Below are 20,261 nucleotides of genomic sequence, written 5' to 3' on the forward strand. Positions count from 1 at the left end.
GAAATGCTAAATAGTAGTAGTAGTAGTAGTCCTCCTCCCCATCCATATCTCCTCTGGGATGTACCTCTTCCCCTGGCTACGAGCAGCTACAGGCATGCTGGCCCTCCCAGCTGCAGACATAGTATCATCACCCTCCCCTGTGGGGCTCCCATTGTCCTCACTTGACACACTTGCTGCCTCTGCTGCCCCTTGAAAATCTGGCCACCTGATGGTTAGTGGCCTGAGATCTTGTGCTAGGGGGTCCAGGCTGGCACATTTTGCTGGTGTTTGGCCATTAGATGATGCAGCATTTATAAAGCGCTACCAGACGCACGCAGCACTGAACATTTGGCATAGAGAGACAGTCCCTGCTCAAAGAGCTTACAATCTAGGTACCTTACCTGCCACTGTGTTGCAACATTGATGTACATATCACTCTATGTGCACTGCAAGATAACAGATGATGAGGAATGTCATTGTCACACAACCCAAAGATGTGTGTCTCTGTATGCAACACCGCTGGAGCCAAGGAGTATGGTGCACTGTGTACTTAAGAAATCAACATGACAGCCACACAGGCAGGTGGTTAGAGAAAGAAGGATTGTGGAAGAGTTGCAGAGGGCACAGTTACTGGAGCACAGAGGTGTGGAAAGAAGACATATGAACTGGTTAGTGATGGTTCAAGACGGAGGGGGGAAAGAAGGCACTAAAATATGACTGATACTGAGGCCCTCCACTCACCTAACTGAGTGGCCATGACTTACACATTAACTGCTTTTCCCTGTTGAATTGTTGGGTCATGGCCCCTGATAACCAGCTTTCCACCATGTCTTCTCACCCCTCCCCCACCTACCTGAGAACCTGGGCTACACATGGGAGTGGTATCAAGGAGGTACCCCACACTGTCCCTGTTTGTGGAAAGGAGAGTGAAACAGAGAGAAGAGACAGAACACCTTTCATGTCCCAAACATACCAGACTCCTCAGGCTTCCAGGGGGAGGAGAGTGTGCACCATCCGGTCCAGGGGAATGAGGTTGCTGGTATCTCCAGCTTTGTGCCAGACCTCGTGCTTCAGCTGGCGCCATTTCTGCTTACAGTCCTCCACCTCCCTGTTGTTGTGGTGGACTGTATTTATCCTTGCGCATGTGGCCCCGCCCCCACTTTCTCCCCTTAGTGGAGGTAGATAGCCTGTGGCCCCTGGTCGCAAACAGGTTGGCTTACCTGTCTGAGATCTCCTTAACCAGCAGCTCTATCTCAGCATCTGTAAAATTACTTTTCCAGCTTGAGGCCAGTTTTTTTTTGAGCCATAATGAAACAAAAGTGGACATTTATATAGGCTGCCGCAACCGTATTGGGCGGTGTGGGCTAGACATTTGGGAGATGGATGGGTTTTTATTGATTATAGACCACACCTGAAAACGTCTCCAGGAAATTGTTGACATGATAGACGTAATTTGATTATGGCCTGTTTGTGAAGACGTTTGGGGGGATTGCATTTCTGTAACAACTCTTTTGGTAATTTCCCCATATAACAGAGGTGGCTGTTCACCTGTTCGGTGCTTTCCATACCTGACTCTTTTGCCCTCCATTCTCTCCCCCTAATATTAGCCAGCTGCACCTAGGAAGCCTGGAGCCAGATGGACTCAGCTTTTGCCATAGTCTGGAGGTAAGCACAGACCTCTCATCCAACCCTTCCCCTTCTAGGAAGCAGACCTGAGACATGCTCTGTCCTATGTATCTGCTAACCAAGGACTCCTTGCTTTTTTCATGACCTGTTTGCAGGACAGGATAGACCACAACCACTGGTCAGCAGGAACACAAAGGGCAGCAGTGGACTGTGATACTGATACAGACTGTTTCCAGCCTATGTATATATGTCTCATTCTCAACTGGACACACCCAGTTGAACGGATCTGTGTACTATCCTCTCCACTGGACTCAGGGTCAAGGGATCCCCATCTGTGGCTTTTCCCCAGCTTTAAATCTCATGTCTATCTTCACCTGTTTCACAGAGGTCCACATCTGGTGGCTGTTCTCCAGCTTTGCACTTCACATTTCTCCTCAGTTGGCTCCATCTCTACTGTATATGTGTGTTGAACCCCGTTCACCTTTCTTCATGTGCCCACCTGTTCCCAAGGTTCAGGGGGGGGGGGGGGGACCATTGTATTGTTTGTCATTTCCAGAATAGTGACTCACCTCCTTATTTGTGGAAATTCAAATATTCTCTCTAGTCCTGCAACCCATATTCAGTAAGGCCAGAGGTGGGGCCCCTCACCTTCTGCAGGTCCATCAGCATATTTCAGGGGGGTGGAGGGATTCATCCAGTTACAGATCCTGCTCTTCATCCCCTGCAGGCACCTCTAGCCTGGTGCCTACACTGTTCCTCTGGCCTGTGGCCTGCTGATTCCAGATTGAGGCTAGTTGCTCATATGGGCAAACTCTCCTGCTGTGTAGTGCCTGATTGCAGTGGCAGCCCTAGCATGAGGCCAACTGAGGCAGGGGCCTCAGGCAGCACTCTTTTTGGAGTGGCATCTTTTCCCCTTTCTTCCTCAACTCCCCTCCCCAGCCTACCTTCTATTTTTGTTTTTTAGAAGTTGGTAGCAGCAGCAATCTCCATGTGCTGCCCTGCTGCTAGCACTGGCATCTCTTCTGTACTATTTTTATTTTTTTTTTATTTTTGTTACATTTGTACCCCGCGCTTTATTTATTTATTTATTGTTTGCATTTGTATCCCACATTTTCCCACCTCTTTGCGGGCTCAGTGTGGCTTACAATAAGATATGAATAATGAAAATACATTTGTTACAACTTGGTTATGGGTTATATTGTACAAGTTATGCGAGATAATCGAATTATCATTAGGAATATCACAATGGGACATCAACATTGAGACATTGGGAGGAGTCAATGGGAAGCTTAAGGGCAGTGTTAAGACACAAAGGCACATGGTGTACATATTTCTGTGAGTAAATGTATGAGTAATGTGGAATTATGGGGGATGAGAGATCATAAGTGGATGTATGATGCATTGATGAACAGTGAGTGTGGACTCTATGTGTTTTGGTTCTTTCCGTAAATTGTCTCAAATAGATGGGTCTTCAGTAATCTGCGGAAGGATGCTTGTTCGTGGATCGCTCTTAAGTTGCGCGGCAGTGTGTTCCAAAGCTGCGTGCTCGTGTGAGAAAAGGTTGACGCGTATAGCGTCTTGTATTTCACGCCCTTGCAAGTAGGGAAATGGAGGTTGAGGTATGTTCGGGAAGATCTCCTAGCATTTCTGGGTGGTAGGTCAATCAACTCGGACATGTAGGCTGGGGCTTCGCTGTGAATGATCTTGTGGACTAGTGTGCATACCTTAAAAGTGATGCGTTCCTTAAGTGGAAGCCAGTGTAGTTTCTCTCGTAGTGGTGTTGCCCTTTCATACTTTGGTTTTCCGAAGATGAGTCTGGCTGCTGTGTTCTGGGCTGTTTGAAGTTTCCTCAGTGTTTGCTCTTTGCAGCCTGCGTATAATGAGTTGCAGTAATCCAGATGGCTGAGGACGAGGGATTGCACTAGGTTACGAAAGACGAATCCTGGGAAGAATGGTCTTATCCTTTTCAGTTTCCACATACAGTAGAACATCTTCTTAGTTGTGTTGTTTGTGTGGGTTTCAAGTGTTATGTGGCGGTCGATAGTGACTCCAAGGATTTTTAGCGTTTTTGAGATTGGAAGGTTTAGGTTTGGTGTATTTATCGCGTTGAATTCGTTAGTGTTGTATTGGGAGGTGAGTACCAGGCATTGAGTTTTTTCTGCATTTAATTTCAGACGGAATGTGTCTGCCCATGTGTTCATGATGTGTAGACTTTGATTGATTTCGTTGAAGATTTCTTTGATGTCTTGTTTGAAAGGGATGTATATTGTCACATCATCGGCGTATATATATGGATTGAGGTTATGGTTTGATAGGAGTTTTGCTAAAGGGATCATCATTAGGTTGAAAATAGTTGGTGAGAGAGGTGATCCTTGTGGAACTCCACATTCAGGTGTCCATGCCTTGGACGTGGTTGAGTGTGATGTGACTTGATACGAGCGCAGAGTTAGGAACCCCTTGAACCAGTTCAGGACATTTCCTCCAATGCCGAAGTATTCAAGTATGTGTAGTAGGATTTCGTGGTCGACCATGTCGAAGGCGCTTGACATGTCAAATTGTAGGAGGAGTATATTGTTCCCGGTTGCTATTATTTGTTTAAATTTGGTCATAAGGGTGACTAGTACTGTTTCTGTGCTATGGTTCGACCAAAATCCGGATTGGGCATCATGCGGTATTGAGTATTTGTTTAGATAGTTTGTGAGTTGTTTGGTTACCATTCCTTCGGTTATCTTGGTTATTAGTGGTATGGATGCTACTGGCCTGTAGTTGGTAATTTCGCTCAAGTTTTTCTTTGTATCTTTAGGAATTGGGGTGAGTAAGATTTTTCCTTTTTTTTTGGGAAGAGTCCATTTTGTAGCATGTAATTTACATGGTTCGTTAGGTCAATTATGAATTGTTGAGGGGCTGATTTCATGAGGCTGTTTGGGCATGCGTCTAGTTTGCAGTTGGATTTGGCATATCTTTTGAGAGTTTTAGAGATGAGGTCTTCTGATAGTGGTTCGAACTCGGTCCAGGTTCTGTCTGCTGGGTGTGTTCCTTCTTCTGGGTCTAGACAGTCTAGAAGAGTGGCGTACTCTATGGGACTGGCGGGTATTTTGTGTCGTAACAGTATAATTTTCTCCTTGAAGTACTTCGCAAGGCTGTCGACGTCTGGTATGTTTTTACCGTTGTTTGTAACTGGTGTGGTATCTAGCAGTTTGTTCACGAGGTTGAAGAGTTTATGTGTGTCTTTGTAATTTGGTCCTATTATTGTTTTGTAATGTTGTCTTTTTGTCTGTTTTATGGTGTATTTGTATTTTCTCCGAAGTAATTTCCAGTCGTTTAGTGTTTGTTCGTCTTTCTTTTTGTTCCAAGCTCGTTCTAGTTTCCTGACTTGTGTTTTAAGTTTTTTCAGCTCTTCGGTGAACCATGGGTTTGCTTTTTTCCTGTGTGATGTTCTGGTTTGGATTGGGGCGATTTTGTCTAATGTTGTTGTACGTAGCTCATCCCATTCTTGGAGGAATTGGATGGTGTCAGCGTTTGTTGTCCATTCGTACTGGTAGATCTGTTGCCAGAATGTTGTGGAGTCTATTTTTCCTCTCGTTGTGTATGTTGTTCGCTTGGGCTTATTGGTCGTGTTTAAGTGTGTTTTTCACCAACAGAGAGTGACATTTGCTTTATGGTGGTCTGACCATAGTGTAGGTGTCCAACTTGTGTCAGTGAGTATGATAGTTGAGTCCGATTCGAATTTGTTCATTATGATATCTAGTGTGTGTCCTTTTTCGTGAGTTGGTTGCATGTAGGGTGCTTGCAGATCCCAAAGTTTTAGGAATTCTTTGAACTCTCGTGTGCTTGGTGAGGTGTCATCTTCTAGGTGTAAATTGATGTCTCCTAGTATGAGGATGTTTGAGGAGGATACGCAGGAGTTCGAGATGAAATCCATGAGTTGTGTTTGGGAGTCTTTCCCACTCATGGCAGGCTCAATGCGGCTTACATGGGGCAATGGAGGGTTAAGTGACTTGCCCAGAGTCACAAGGAGCTGCCTGTGCCTGAAGTGGGAATTGAACTCAGTTCCTCAGGACCAAAGTCCACCACCCTAACCACTAGGCCACTCCTCCGCTCTATGGGCTGCCTCTCTGACGTAACTTCTTGTTTCCTCGGAGGCGGGCAGCAGTATAGAGGAGACGCCAATGCTGGTGGCAGGGCAGCGTATGAGGATCGCTGCCACCACCTACTTTTGAAAACAACAAAAAAAAAGAAGGGAGGGTTGAGGAAGGGGGGAGATGCCAGACCATGGCCTGTGGGGCAGGGATGGAGTTGGCAGAGTTTAGAAAGATGTTGGACTTGGGGAGGGGGAGGGGTGCAATACCAGAGTGTCATCTTATCCCTGCCTTGGGCTACCCCTGCCTGACTGGTTGTAATTGTGATAAAATAAACATGTGTCTGACTGTTCCTTTGCCTCCTCACTCATGTATATATCCCTCATAGTTGTACATGGTTGATGTTTCTTTTCTCCTCACCAATTTATATCATTGCAGTAAATGTGTACATACCAAGCAGCTGTTTGCATGTCTTTCCAAGCCTTCAACCATGTTGCTTGTGGGTAAGGAAGCATGCAGAACAGAGTGTAAACTGTAGTCTAGGCACTGCCTCTGCATATCTGCTGGTAGCTACCAGCCAGGTTGCTAGTGCAAGACAACATACCTTTACTTTGAGCTGCTCTATGCTGTGTGTCAAAAGGGTGTGGGGTTGCAGGTTCAGGGGGGTTAATGGGGCTGGTCTCTTGATGCAAAGACACTGAAATGCTTCGGGTAGGCTAATTGTAGCCCACATCAGTACATGTGAACCTCTACCTGCAGACAGCAGGGCACCAATATATCTGGCGTGAGATAGCTGTGATGCGACCCAGCTTCCAGAATGGAGCTGGACTTGGACACCAGCATGACAAGTGTCCGCAGGCTGGCTGGCTGGCTGTGTGCCAGAATCCACAGCAGATGGCTGTGGTGTCAGCGCTGGGGAAGGAGGATGTTGGTCCTGCTGCTCCTCCTCTTTCCCCCTTCAAGGGGGGGGCATATCTCTCTATTTGTCCTCCTCCTTGTCAACCTTCACTTCTGCCACCACCTCCTCCCATGGCATCTCCAGGCACAGCTGCTGCCTCTGCCTCCTGAGCTACTTGCAATGCTGCCTGCTGTGCAGCTGCTGCAGCCTCAGCTCCTGCCTGCTGTGGGCACTGCTGGCTTGTAGTTGTCTGCCTCCTGTTCACCCAGAGGGTGCCGTGTGTGTAAAAGGGTGACACTTGAGATCAGCACATTCTACATGGCATCTATAGTGAGACAGCAGGCTGTCGAGGCTGTGGGCAGTTTCTGTTACCTGGGGGGATATATCTGAGGTGTGGCATCACTGAGATGACATAGCAAGGAGTCTTGGAGAGTGGTCTGGCAATGGGCGTGCAGAATGCATTGGTGGTGCCAGTTCTTTGTCAGCTGTGTGTTTGGCATAGGGGTTAGGGCAGTGGTACCTGAATACAAGGGTTGTGGGTTAGATTCCCACTGCAGGGATTTGTGGTAACTCTTTTATTTCCCCTGTTGTCGAGGCTGCAGTGTACTAGGTAGGTGTTTGTACTATGTAGAGCCCTTTTGTTTTGGTGGCTATTGGATAGTGAGCAAGGGGTTCCCCCTCCCCCATTCCTTTCCATGTCATCTCATAGGTTGGGGGCTGGGTGCAACACATATGGGGGGTTGTGGGCACACTCTAAGGAGGGTAGCTGCATCCTCAGCCCTCAGTCTGGGACAGAGGTTTTATAGGGGTGCTCTGTTTGTAATACTTACATGGGGTGTGGAGACGCTCCAGCATGCTCTGGATCAGAGCTGGGTTGTCCCTCCGGCGCCTCAGGGCCTCCATCTCCCTGTGGATGCCATACCACCTGCAAAATACAAGTTGGTAGTCTGGAGTTCAGGTGATGGGCCTTACCTTCACATGCATTATTAATCTTGAAGCCAAGTTGTGCAATGCTCCTCACATAGGCTGTGACAGATAGCAACAGGAAGATGAGGGTGGGGAGGAGTATGCATTACACAAGCACAGGTGATATGTGAGCTGTGTTGGACATAGAGGCAGAGAATGGCATGGTGGCCTTTTTGTGCAGCATGTGCAGTATTGCAGGGATATGGGGATGGGCAGTGCGGTAAAGATGGTGCTCCTTTGGGCATCCGCATGTACTTTAGAGAGCTGCTGCCAGTGTTCACATCACCATGTAGGTGGGGGCCAGGAAAGTGGGGGAAGGGGTGCAGGTCTGTGCGGTCCCTCATTATAGCTACTACTACTATTTAACATTTCTAAAGCACTGCTAGGGTTACGCAGCACTGTACAATTTAACAAAGAAGGACAGTCCCTGCTCAAAGGAGCTTACAATCTAAAGGACAAAAATGCATTAGTAGTAGATGGGGTGGCCCCATACTTTCTGGGCATTGGATTGGGTGTACATTCAGATTTCAGCAATAGCTGTTTTTTTTTTTTTGTATTTCATTTTGTATTTATGGATGTGCACATTTACAACCATGATTACACTTGAATGAGGAACTACAGTAAGAAATTGGAGTGGTGAGGGAGCTATTACATGTACTGCAACAGGAAAGAGACCTCAGTGCCTGTACCATGTCTGGTGCTTGTACATGAAGGGTGTTATGATCTGGGGAAGGGTGGGGGCAATGCTGAACACTTACCTTGCCAAGATGACTCTTTTGTATCCAAGCTCTTATACAGGAGCTATATCTCCTTGAGGGAATAATTAGGCTCTCTCCTAAGAGACATCTTTGCACAGTGTTGGATGTTCCTCCACATGCAGAGCTATGCATAGGCGCCCGGTATAAGAGGCTTGGAGAGGCTAAGCCTCCCCTGCTGTGCTCTGAGGGGTTTAAATTGTTGATTTACCTCCATCCTCACAGCAGGAGCTGCATTGAAAGCCCTCTAGCCTTGTGTAACCAGTTGTAGAAATTGGTTTATGGTTTAATTTGTTTACCTTACTGCTGGGAGAGCAGGGGGGGGGGGGGTTGGCTGGAGGTGTCCTGGGTTGCCAGGGAGATATTTAACGAGGATGACTTCCTGACCTGCACTGAGGACAGATAGCAGCAGAATCGGATACTGGGCCAGCATGATCAGAAAAAGTCACCAGACAACAAAGGTAGAAAAAATCATTTTATTTTCATTATAGTGTTTGGAATATGTCCACTTTGAGAATCAGGTGCTCAACATTAAAAGTTTATATTTATTTACTTATTTATGGTATTTTAACCCACATTAAACATGAATTAGGGTGTTTTGTGGCTCAACATGAGAATTGTGATGATATGATCCCTTGTTTCATATTGTTGACGGTCTGCATTTTCCATATGGGTGATATATTGGTGTATTAGGTTCTGCCCAGTGTAATATTTATGGTACAGTAAGGTTCTGAATGTGTTTTTGCACAAAGTTGTGCATAGTGTTTTGCAGTTGAGCGATTGTGGTTAGAATATGCTTTGAGCAAAACCACTTTATTCTTTTACATATGATACATATCTAATATCTAAATTTAATAAAAGGTATTGTGACTTTTATTTTTATTTATTTATTTTTTTCTGTGTGTTATCAGATAATTATGGATTTAAGCTCCACCCCTGGTCCCACCCCTAACCCCGCCCCCTTTAGCCTCCCCAAACAGTTGGGCCACCGACCGCCTATGGAGCTATGTATGGATGTGTTGCATGTGAAGATGTCCTACTGTTGCCGCACACATTTTCTGGGACATGTACTGACAATGGACATTTTGCACAGTATATTTTTGAATGCCGGAGACGTTTTTAGCCACTGGTTGGGGATGTATAATTTCAAGATGTATATTTCACCTATTTTTGTGTGTCTGGAACTTTTATCTTTTTTTCAATTATGGCTGTGCAATTTTGGATTTTTTGCAATAAACGTCTCTGGCATCATTTAGATGTATCAAAAATGCCCCTCTTTATGTACCAAACCTCAAAAGCTCCCAAGGGCGACCACAGCAAAATCACTCCTCTATTATGGAGACGCAGTTCTTATCATCGGTTTGGTACATCTAGTAATGAAATAAAAGCCAAAAAAACTTGTTTCACAACTGCTGCTTCAGGCAGAAGAATTTACGCCTGCTTCAGGAAGAACTTACGCCAGCCTTAACCAGCAAAAGATGGTGCTGAGGACTTAAACAAATGTTACCACTTCACTTCTCTCAGTCAATCACGTACCTAATATAATTTAAAGGGACACACACTAAAAAAAAATACATTCCACTCAATCGCATTGTTTACTCCATTAGGCTCTACAGCCTAATATATTAGGTACATGATTGGTTGAGAGAAGGGATGGTATTTGTTTAAGTTCTTGGCACCATCTTGTGCTGGCTAAGACTGGCATGAGTTCTCCTTCCTGCAGTAGACGTTGCAAAATAAATTGGCCTTTGTCGAAGGTCCTGACCATTGAATTAGAAGAATATCAGGTGATGCGTGGTGTTTGAACTCCTGGATAGTGGCATACATATTGGATTACCATTGGAATTATAGTGACAGATTGAAAGTGTGGTTGATGAAGAGGAATCCAAAGGTCCCCTAGGGCGTAAGTTGAAAGGCATGCTAAGAGAACACCCAGATAAGTTGTTTGTTTTCCATTCACATGTGTTTGGTGTTTTTTTTATTTTAGTTTTTGAACTCCATTTTTTCATCTAAGCCATGTCTTTGGGTTTCCACATTGATATATGATTGTGTTATTGTATTTTGCCATGAGGTTTTTTTCTCCACAAATTGGTTGAGTGGAGTTTTTTTTTTTTTTTTTTTACCTGATTGGCTTTTATTTCATTACTTGATGTACCAATCCAATGATAAGAATTTAGTCTCCATAATAGAGTAATAAATTTGCTGTTGACTCACATGGGAGCTTTTAAGTCTTTTAACATATAATGTTAAAAAGTGTATAAGGGGTGGACCTGAGGATGGTTTGGATGTTTTAACCATTCTGCGCAGATTAACGCTGGTGCTAGTTCTGTATTAATTTAATGCTGTCCCCTCAGATTGTGTGCCCACTAGGAACAGAGAAAGTACCTGCATATAATATATGTAAACCGGTTGTATCAGATCCATGACCCTTTACCCTTTAATAGTTTTTATCTCAGTAAGTCACATTTATGGGAGACTTTGTTTATTTTCCTAATTTTCAGGTATAGTTTCAGGTGGCCGTACAGATCTGTATGTCTCTGATGCATATCATAAGGCATCCCTGGAGGTAAGTTACTTCCCACTACCTATTGATAAAGATGTCCTGGCCCTGAAAACATCATACTTAGACATTTGACACGATTGCCAAAACGTAGTAATTGACAGTCTAATGTAGCTAGCTGGGTGGCTGGTGGACATGAGGATCACTTGGTTAATTGACTGCCTGGTGGGAAGCTGGGGGACCTCACATATCACCAAGATAAGATTTTATACAGTGCTGGGGAGGAGCCGGCTGTCTTGGTACATGTGGGTACCACAGATATAAGAAAATGTGGGAGGAGGGTTCTGGAAGCCAAATATAGGCTCTTAGGTACAAAGCTAATATCCAGAACCTCCAGGGTAGCATTTTCAGAAGTGCTCCCTATTGCACACACATGACTAAAGAGGCAGGTAGAGCTCCGAAGTCTCAATGCGTGGATGATGGTACAGGGAGGAGGGATTTAGATTTGTTAGGAAATGGGCAACATTCTAGGGAAGGGGGGGAGCCTACTCTGAAAGGATGGACTCCACCTTAACAGGGATGGAACCAGGTTGCTGGAACTGACATTTAGAATTGGAGGGGGGGGGGAGAGAAGCCAACAGTTACTCAGGAGTGCATGGTTCGGTGTGAGGTATCATTGAAGGCTACTATTATAATAGGACATTTAGGGATTTAGGGAATCGCAATAGAGAAGTTTCAACAAAGGTGAAAGAAAGCCAGGAGTTTTTAAGGGTAGAATAGATCAAATGTTGCAAATTATCCCTGTCAACTTCTAAGCAGCTTGTAGATGCAAGGAAAAAAAACACACTTTGAAGTGTCTGTATACAAGCGCTAGAAGCCTAAAAAATAAGTTAGGAGATTTAAAGTATATAGCACTAAATAAACAGATAGATATAATAGGTATCTCTTGAACCTGCTGGAAGGAGGACAATCAATGAAGCATTGTTACCAGGGTAAAAATTATATTGCAATGATAGGGTGGGTCAAATTGGATGGGGCAGGGTTGCACTGTATGTTAAAGAGGGAACTGAGTAAAAAAAACATTCTGCATGCAACAGACAAGTAAAAGCGGTGAAATACTGATTAACGCCGCTTTTTTTTCCCATTATCCGCAAAAGCCAGCCATCTGGTAGCCATGCCTATGCCCGCCCATGTCCCGTCTTCACTTCGCCGCCGACACGCCCCCTTGAACTTTTGCTGGCTCGGCGACGGGAAAGCAGCGATGGTGTAAAAAAAGCAGCGTTAGATTACACCAATTTCGCCGCTTTTGCGAGATCACCGGCCATCTCCCGATTTATGTCGGAAGATCGCCGGTGATCACTTTCAAAAATAAGCCTGATAGTAACATAGTAGATGACGGCAGAGAAAGACCCGCCCGGTCCATCCAGTCTGCCCAACAAGATAAACTCATATGTGATTCTTTATGTGTATACCTGACCTTGATTTGTATCTGTCGTTTTCAGGGCACAGACCATAGAAGTCTGCCCAGCACTAGCCCTGCCTCCCAAACACTAGCCCCACCTCCCACCACCGGCTCTGCCACAAAGTGATGCACATTGGGCAGAATAATCCAAATCATAGGTGTTATCATGGATAATACAATAAAATCTTTTGCCCAGTGTGTGGTGGCAGTCCAAAAAGCAAACAGAACTCTAGGAACTTTTAGAAAAGGTATAGAAAATAGGACAAAGAATATTATAATGCCTCTGAATCGCTCCATGGTGTGACCACACTTTGAATATTGGGTGCAATTCTGGTTGCCGTATTTTTAAAAAGATATAACAGAATTAGAAGAGGTTCAAAGAAGGGCGACCAAAATGATTAAGGGAATGGAACTCCTCTCATATGAGGAAAGACATAAAAAGTTAGGACTCTTCAGCTTGGAAAAAAAACAGCTGAGGGGGGCTAAGACAGAGGTCTACAAAATACTGAGCGGTATAGAAAAGGTAAACGTAAATCACTTTTTTACTGTTTCACAAGTAACAAGGAAGTTACATGGTACTACTTTTAAAATGAACATGAGGAAATATTTTTTCATTCAATGAATATTTAAGCTCTGGAACTCGTTGCCAGAGGGTATGGTATCAGCAGTTAGCGTATCTGGGTTTAAGAAAGATTTGGAAAAGTTCCTAGAGGAAAAGTCCATAGTTTGCTATTGAGATAGACAAGGGGAAAGTCATGGCTTGTCCCTGGGATCAGTAGCATGAATCCTGTTACTATTTGAGATTCTGTCAGGTACTTCTGACCTGAACTGGCCACAGTTGGAAGCAGGATACTGGGCTAGACGGACCATGGTCTGACCCAGTACGGCTATTCTTTATGTTCTTTACGTAGCAGAAAAACTGATATTACAAATAATTTTGTGAAATACAGTGGGGGAAATAAGTATTTGATCCCTTGCTGATTTTGTAAGTTTGCCCACTGACGAAGACATGAGCAGCCCATAATTGAAGGGTAGGTTATTGGTAACAGTGAGAGATAGCACATCACAAATTAAATCCGGAAAATCACATTGTGGAAAGTATATGAATTTATTTGCATTCTGCAGAGGGAAATAAGTATTTGATCCCCCACCAACCAGTAAGAGATCTGGCCCCTACAGACCAGGTAGATGCTCCAAATCAACTCGTTACCTGCATGACAGACAGCTGTCGGCAATGGTCACCTGTATGAAAGACACCTGTCCACAGACTCAGTGAATCAGTCAGACTCTAACCTCTACAAAATGGCCAAGAGCAAGGAGCTGTCTAAGGATGTCAGGGACAAGATCATACACCTGCACAAGGCTGGAATGGGCTACAAAACCATCAGTAAGACGCTGGGCGAGAAGGAGACAACTGTTGGTGCCATAGTAAGAAAATGGAAGAAGTACAAAATGACTGTCAATCGACAAAGATCTGGGGCTCCACGCAAAATCTCACCTCGTGGGGTATCCTTGATCATGAGGAAGGTTAGAAATCAGCCTACAACTACAAGGGGGGAACTTGTCAATGATCTCAAGGCAGCTGGGACCACTGTCACCACGAAAACCATTGGTAACACATTACGACATAACGGATTGCAATCCTGCAGTGCCCGCAAGGTCCCCCTGCTCCGGAAGGCACATGTGACGGCCCGTCTGAAGTTTGCCAGTGAACACCTGGATGATGCCGAGAGTGATTGGGAGAAGGTGCTGTGGTCAGATGAGACAAAAATTGAGCTCTTTGGCATGAACTCAACTCGCCGTGTTTGGAGGAAGAGAAATGCTGCCTATGACCCAAAGAACACCGTCCCCACTGTCAAGCATGGAGGTGGAAATGTTATGTTTTGGGGGTGTTTCTCTGCTAAGGGCACAGGACTACTTCACCGCATCAATGGGAGAATGGATGGGGCCATGTACCGTACAATTCTGAGTGACAACCTCCTTCCCTCCGCCAGGGCCTTAAAAATGGGTCGTGGCTGGGTCTTCCAGCACGACAATGACCCAAAACATACAGCCAAGGCAACAAAGGAGTGGCTCAGGAAGAAGCACATTAGGGTCATGGAGTGGCCTAGCCAGTCACCAGACCTTAATCCCATTGAAAACTTATGGAGGGAGCTGAAGCTGCGAGTTGCCAAGCGACAGCCCAGAACTCTTAATGATTTAGAGATGATCTGCAAAGAGGAGTGGACCAAAATTCCTCCTGACATGTGTGCAAACCTCATCATCAACTACAGAAGACGTCTGACCGCTGTGCTTGCCAACAAGGGTTTTGCCACCAAGTATTAGGTCTTGTTTGCCAGAGGGATTAAATACTTATTTCTCTCTGCAGAATGCAAATAAATTCATATACTTTCCACAATGTGATTTTCCGGATTTAATTTGTGATGTGCTATCTCTCACTGTTACCAATAACCTACCCTTCAATTATGGGCTGCTCATGTCTTTGTCAGTGGGCAAACTTACAAAATCAGCAAGGGATCAAATACTTATTTCCCCCACTGTAGCATTGTAAAAAATTAATTACACAGATTTTAAAAACTAATATTTATATTAATTTGCCTCAGGACTCCATCTTGTCACTTCTTTTTTTCAACATCTTTTTAGCCTCTTTATATAAGTTTTGAAGTTAAAATTACACAGGGGGTCTTTTACTAAGTGGCGGTAAGCCCAATGCGGGTTTACCGCTTGCTAAAACGGAAGTACTGCCGGGCCACTGCAGCAGCCCGGCGGTAGTTCCCACCCACAGCGCATGCCATTTCCGGCGTTTATCCAGCGTCCCCTCTGAAACGGCTTCACTTGCTGCATCGTCATTCTTTAAAAAAAAAAACAGCAGCCTTTTACCCACTGCGGTAAAAGGGGGCCTCAGCGTGCATCATAAACAGGTGCCGACACCAGCTCAGGCCCCCTTTTGCCACAGCTTAGAAAAAGAACCCCACAGTTTGCAGACAACATTCAGATTTTTATTCTGTTATGGCAGAATTGAATGGAGAAAATTCTGCTGCTCTCTAGAAAGTTGGACTTCATGGTGGGCTGGCTTGTAAAACAGAAAGTAGTGCTAAATGATGCCAAACTAAGTCTTTGTGGATAGGTAGAGATGCTTTAGAAGATGACTTTGCGTTGAAAATCAGAATACTGAGGGTGCAGTTGCAGAGAGCAGTTAGAAATGTAGGCGTCTGGTTTCATAGAGAGATGTTATTTGCAGTTCACTTTTCAGAACTGACTCAATCAGTCTACCTCTATTTGAGAATGATTTGTCAGCTTTGACCTCCCTTGACAATGGATCAGTTGCAGATTGTTGCTCAAGCCTTAGTTATCGCTAGATTTTGGAAATGTGGTGTTTAATGGGCAACCCCAAATTGCCTAAGCAGCTTCAATTACTGCACAGTACTGCTGCACATGTGGTGTGAGGTTTGAGATGTAGAGCTCATGTTATTTTAAAGATTTAACATCATGAGGTCAATATTTATTGGAAGAGCCACAGCATGAATGAATGACTTTCGTCTCCTTTCTTTATACCAGATTTTCAGATAGGTCAGAAATGTATGCACTCCTATTTTAATCGATAAAGACAAGCGGATAGTGAATATCTGCTTATCTTGTAGCCCTCCTGGGATAACACCTCTAAGCCCTCCTATTTTTAAACAGGGGGCAATTCTATAACTGGGTGCCAAAGTTGGTACCTAGATTCAGTGCGCCGAGTGCAAATTCTATAATGCCATCTGGGACAAAGATTCCACTATAGAATACTAGAGTAAGTTAGCCTTTATATGCCTACATGTATGTGCGTCCATTATGCCATGCCAATAGCAGGCGTAAATGCGCACACCTAAATGCAGCACTTCAGTGTGTGATCTTTCAGTATTCTGTAAGTTATGGTCCCACCCAAGCTCCTTCCCTGTGAACAACCCCTTGCATTTATGTACCAAGTAAATTGCACACTTGCCCTGAAATTCTATAAATGATGTTTAAAATAGCATTTGCAAGTTTAGGCGTGCACTCAATTTGCACATGCAATTCAATTGAATAACAAGCCAATTACAGCCAGTAGTTGGGTGTTAATTATCAACACTAATTGGCCTTAATTGAAATTTACACATGCATTTTTAATTGTGATGATCCGTGCCTAAAGTTTATGTCTCCAAAAATGGAGCGCGATGATAGGAGGGGCATTCCTAGAGTTTATGTATGCTGTTATAGAATAAGAGGGATCCACGCCTAATTTCAAAGCAAGGATTTACACCAGGGTTTATGTTTATGTTACTACTACTACTACTACTAAACATTTCTAAAGCGCTACTAGGGTTACGCAGCGCTGTACAATCCTCAAGTCTACAGTTAGGTGCTGATCTTGGCGCAAAGAATATTCTATAAACAGCACCTAATTTTCAGCCCCGTTTATAGAATTGCACTTAATGTGTTATATTTTTTGGCAGCAATTTTTTGGTCCTGTTTATAGAATTTGGTTCATGGTGCTTAAATTTAGGCATGGAATTATAGAATGAGAGGATAATGTTTGACCAGATTATGAGATGTTCAGTCAAAATGTTTGCTTTCAGTGTGAGAATTTGCTTTCTAGGCATCCTATGTGTAAGCATGCTATTACAGAATCTATTTCCTTTGGTTGGCAGGTGAATGAGGAAGGCAGTGAGGCTTCAGCTTCTACAGCAATCGTGATCACCGGGCGCTCTTTTCCTATAGACCGGGTGGTCTTCAGGGCTAACCACCCATTCTTGGTCTTTATTCGGGAAGTAGCCATCAACAGCATTATCTTTATGGGTAGAGTATCTGACCCCTGTTCAAAGTGAGCTAGTCCTCAAAACATGTCCCTCTTGTCTCCCTGGTGTCACCCTATTTACATATTCAAACCCTCCTAAAATGTCAAACTCCCAACTGCTGTTTCTTCTACACAGAGAACATGCTTTTCAGAGACAAAGCTGAAGCTGATTTTTCACTGGCACAGAAACACCTACACTGCCACAGGTGTTCTTATACTTTTCCCTTCCCATACTGTGCACAGTGTTAGCGCACAGTGACAGGTGTACTATTATCAGATGGCTCCATTTTGATGCCCGCCTGCCCTGCTCCACCTGGTTTTATCCAAAGTATACATAATGTTGTAGTCCTACTTTATCAGAGAAATCAGAGCTATATCTCCTTGTATACAATAAGACAAAAGCAGAACTGGAGCATCCTGTTGGGGATCAATGGAATTAGCTGGAAGCCTTAAACATGAATGCCTCCAGCCAGTCAATAAATGAAGCAATATTGATATATTCTGCTCCACACCCACCCTTTCATCTGGAAGCAACTTGCTATGAATAGGAAGGGGATGGAAGTAGGTGCTCTCCTGGGGTGGCAGTTTAAATGACCCTGTGATTTGTGCAGAAGACCTCTGGGTGTGATTTTATTTGTGCCAAATCTTCCATTATTATTTTTAACCATTTTCTTAATAAATGAAATTCCTAAAATCTTTGTCCTGTTATGTTTTTCTTGACTAGGTTGTAAGCTCCATGGAACAGGCACAGCCTCTTATATGTAACTGTGCAGCATTGTATACATCTAGTAATACTATACTAATAAGTATAGGAAGCTTTGGATTTGGACTTCTGTTGTACACATATATTTCTGATCCATCATAGGAAAAGGAAATCTAAAGGAGGCTAATAAGTGGGAAAAGCATGCATGACTGGTGCTACCTGTTTTGCTCCCCTGAGCAAACAATTACTGTGCTACCCTCCACCATCCTCCCCGAATCCTCATGGATTGTAATGGAGCCCTTCACATGCTTCTCTTACATATTAAGTTATTGCCGACAACGAGAAGCATATGAACACATTTTACATGTGTGGTGAGTTAGTGTAAATCTTTCAAATTTCTGCTGAGTGAACCTGGGACACTTGTTCCCTGCAATGCTAGTAGTGTGCAAACAATTCATTTTTGGGTATGAGAGGGGTGGCTGACCAGTGAACCTGTTCCCATGCAAAATTCAAGTTTTGGATTTATCTGATATTTTGCCTAATTACAGCACTATCTAGATTGTTTATAACAGAGAAAACAAACAACTCATATCGCAAGCATCTGCTTAAAAGAAGCAAGCAAGAGAAGAAAAAGGAGGAGAAATTACAATCATTTACTAGGAAAGAAAAGACAGCCTAAAAAGACAGTGAGCTACTCTTAAAAAAAAAAAAAAAGCACTCAGCCTAATATCCAGCTGTCGTGGTCAGTGTGTTTTTAAATGGCTGCTGTGACAGTTAAAGAAAATTCAGATTTTCAGCACCACTATCTAGATTGCGGAAAGCACTAAATAACTGAATAGGATGGTGAATGCTGCCTCTACCCATATATCAGTGATATCCAGTCACAGTTAGGAAAGCTTTTTTTTTTTTTTTTGCTGCTTTAACTTTATCCAATAAGTCATCTGGAGAGTGGTTGGAAATCAATCATCACATAACAGATAACTTCAGATTTCACTCATGCATGACCCTAGGGTGAGGGCTGATGAAAGGCTAGTGGGTGCCCTAGGTGAACCTTCAACATTACATCCCTCCCCCCCCCCCCCCCCCCAATAAACTTTCAGACATCCCATTCCCTCTTTGAAGGTAATGATTTTTAACATTCCTGTTCTGCCTGTTGATTCATTCCTCCATCTTAGCATACTTACTGATTCTTACCCGTCATTTGATAAGCAAATTTTGCAGGTTATTCAGGTCTGTTTCTTCTAGCTGTGTCATCTTCATTCTATTAGCAAATTCATTGAGTCTTGCACTGATTACTACAATACCTCTACTGTGGTATTACTTATTCTCAACTGCATTGATTCCAAACTCTTCAAATCTTGGCCATCCCTCTTTTATGTATTGCTAAGAAACATGACCATGTTACCCCACTTTTAAAGCAGCTGCATTGGTTACCTATTAAATATCACCTTTGGTTTTAGATGCTCTGTATTACTCATAAATCTCTGCACTTAGGTGTTCCATCCTGTCATCCTTAACAATCCTTTACACGCCCATCCATGCATTGCGATCCCTCGACACTTACTGTTTCTCCCATCTCCTAAATTGCCCAGTTTTGAGTCAACAGATAAGTCAGCGTTTTTTCTTCTTATCCCCATTACTCTGGAATAATTTGCCATCTTACATCCGTTCAGAGCTTTTGTTTCTTAAGTGTAAAGTTATTTTAAAATTCCACTGCTTTCAGTCTGCTTTTGGAGTTCTTGAACAGTAGAGTTTGGTTGGACTGGGGACTAATGCATCCTTGGGTTGTGGCTGGTGTTTTAACTTTTCTTTAAGTGCATAATTGTACTTCTTTCCTATCCTAAATGGAGTTCTTTTCTATTAACTGTTTTTTTTTAAATTTGAAACCGCTGTGACCTGTACACAGAAATGGCTGTACATTAAATTGTTTTAATAAACAAACATAGTCCATCCCCTCTCCCAAGATTTTGATAATTAAACTGAACCAAGAATATTATAATGCCTCTGTATTGCTCCTTGGTGCAACCTCACCTGAGTATTGCGTTCAATTCTGGTCATCGTATCTCAAAAAAGATATAATGGAATTAGAAAAAGTTAAAAGAAGAGCAATCAAAAGAATAAAGGGGATGGAACTCCTCAAATATGAGGAAAGACTAAAGAGGTTAGCGCTCTTTAGCTTGTAAAAGAGAAAGCTGAGGGGGGATATGATTGAGGTATACAAAATCCTGAGTAGTGTAGAATGGGTAGAAGTGAATGGATTTTTCACTCTTTCAAAAAGTAGAAAGATCAGAGACATGAAAATACTTTTAAAACAAACAGGAGAAAATATTTTTTCACTCGAAGGTTAAGCTCTGGAACTCATTGCCAGAAGGTGTGGTAACGGTGGTCAGCATATCTGGGTTTAAAAAAGGTTTGAAGAAGTTCCTGAAGGAAAAGGCCATAGTCTGTTATCGAGATGGAAATGTGGGAAGCCACTGGTT

At 43.5% G+C, this 20,261-nt stretch overlaps 1 protein-coding gene across 2 annotated transcripts in view; it reads left to right on the forward strand.

The window, feature by feature from the left end:
- Window positions 1–19,738, forward strand: part of SERPINC1 (serpin family C member 1) — a 64,440-nt gene extending 44,702 nt beyond the window's left edge. For both annotated transcript variants that reach the window (XM_030205469.1, XM_030205470.1), the window contains exons 6-7: window positions 10,805–10,869; window positions 16,933–19,738. In XM_030205469.1, the coding sequence (XP_030061329.1) occupies window positions 10,805–10,869; window positions 16,933–17,109 (242 nt within the window). In that variant the 3' untranslated portion in view covers window positions 17,110–19,738. The remainder of the gene's footprint in view (window positions 1–10,804; window positions 10,870–16,932) is intronic.
- Window positions 19,739–20,261: the final 523 nt, after the last annotated feature.

This window comes from Microcaecilia unicolor, chromosome 6 (genome assembly GCF_901765095.1).
Source record: "Microcaecilia unicolor chromosome 6, aMicUni1.1, whole genome shotgun sequence".
Taxonomy (NCBI): domain Eukaryota; kingdom Metazoa; phylum Chordata; class Amphibia; order Gymnophiona; family Siphonopidae; genus Microcaecilia; species Microcaecilia unicolor.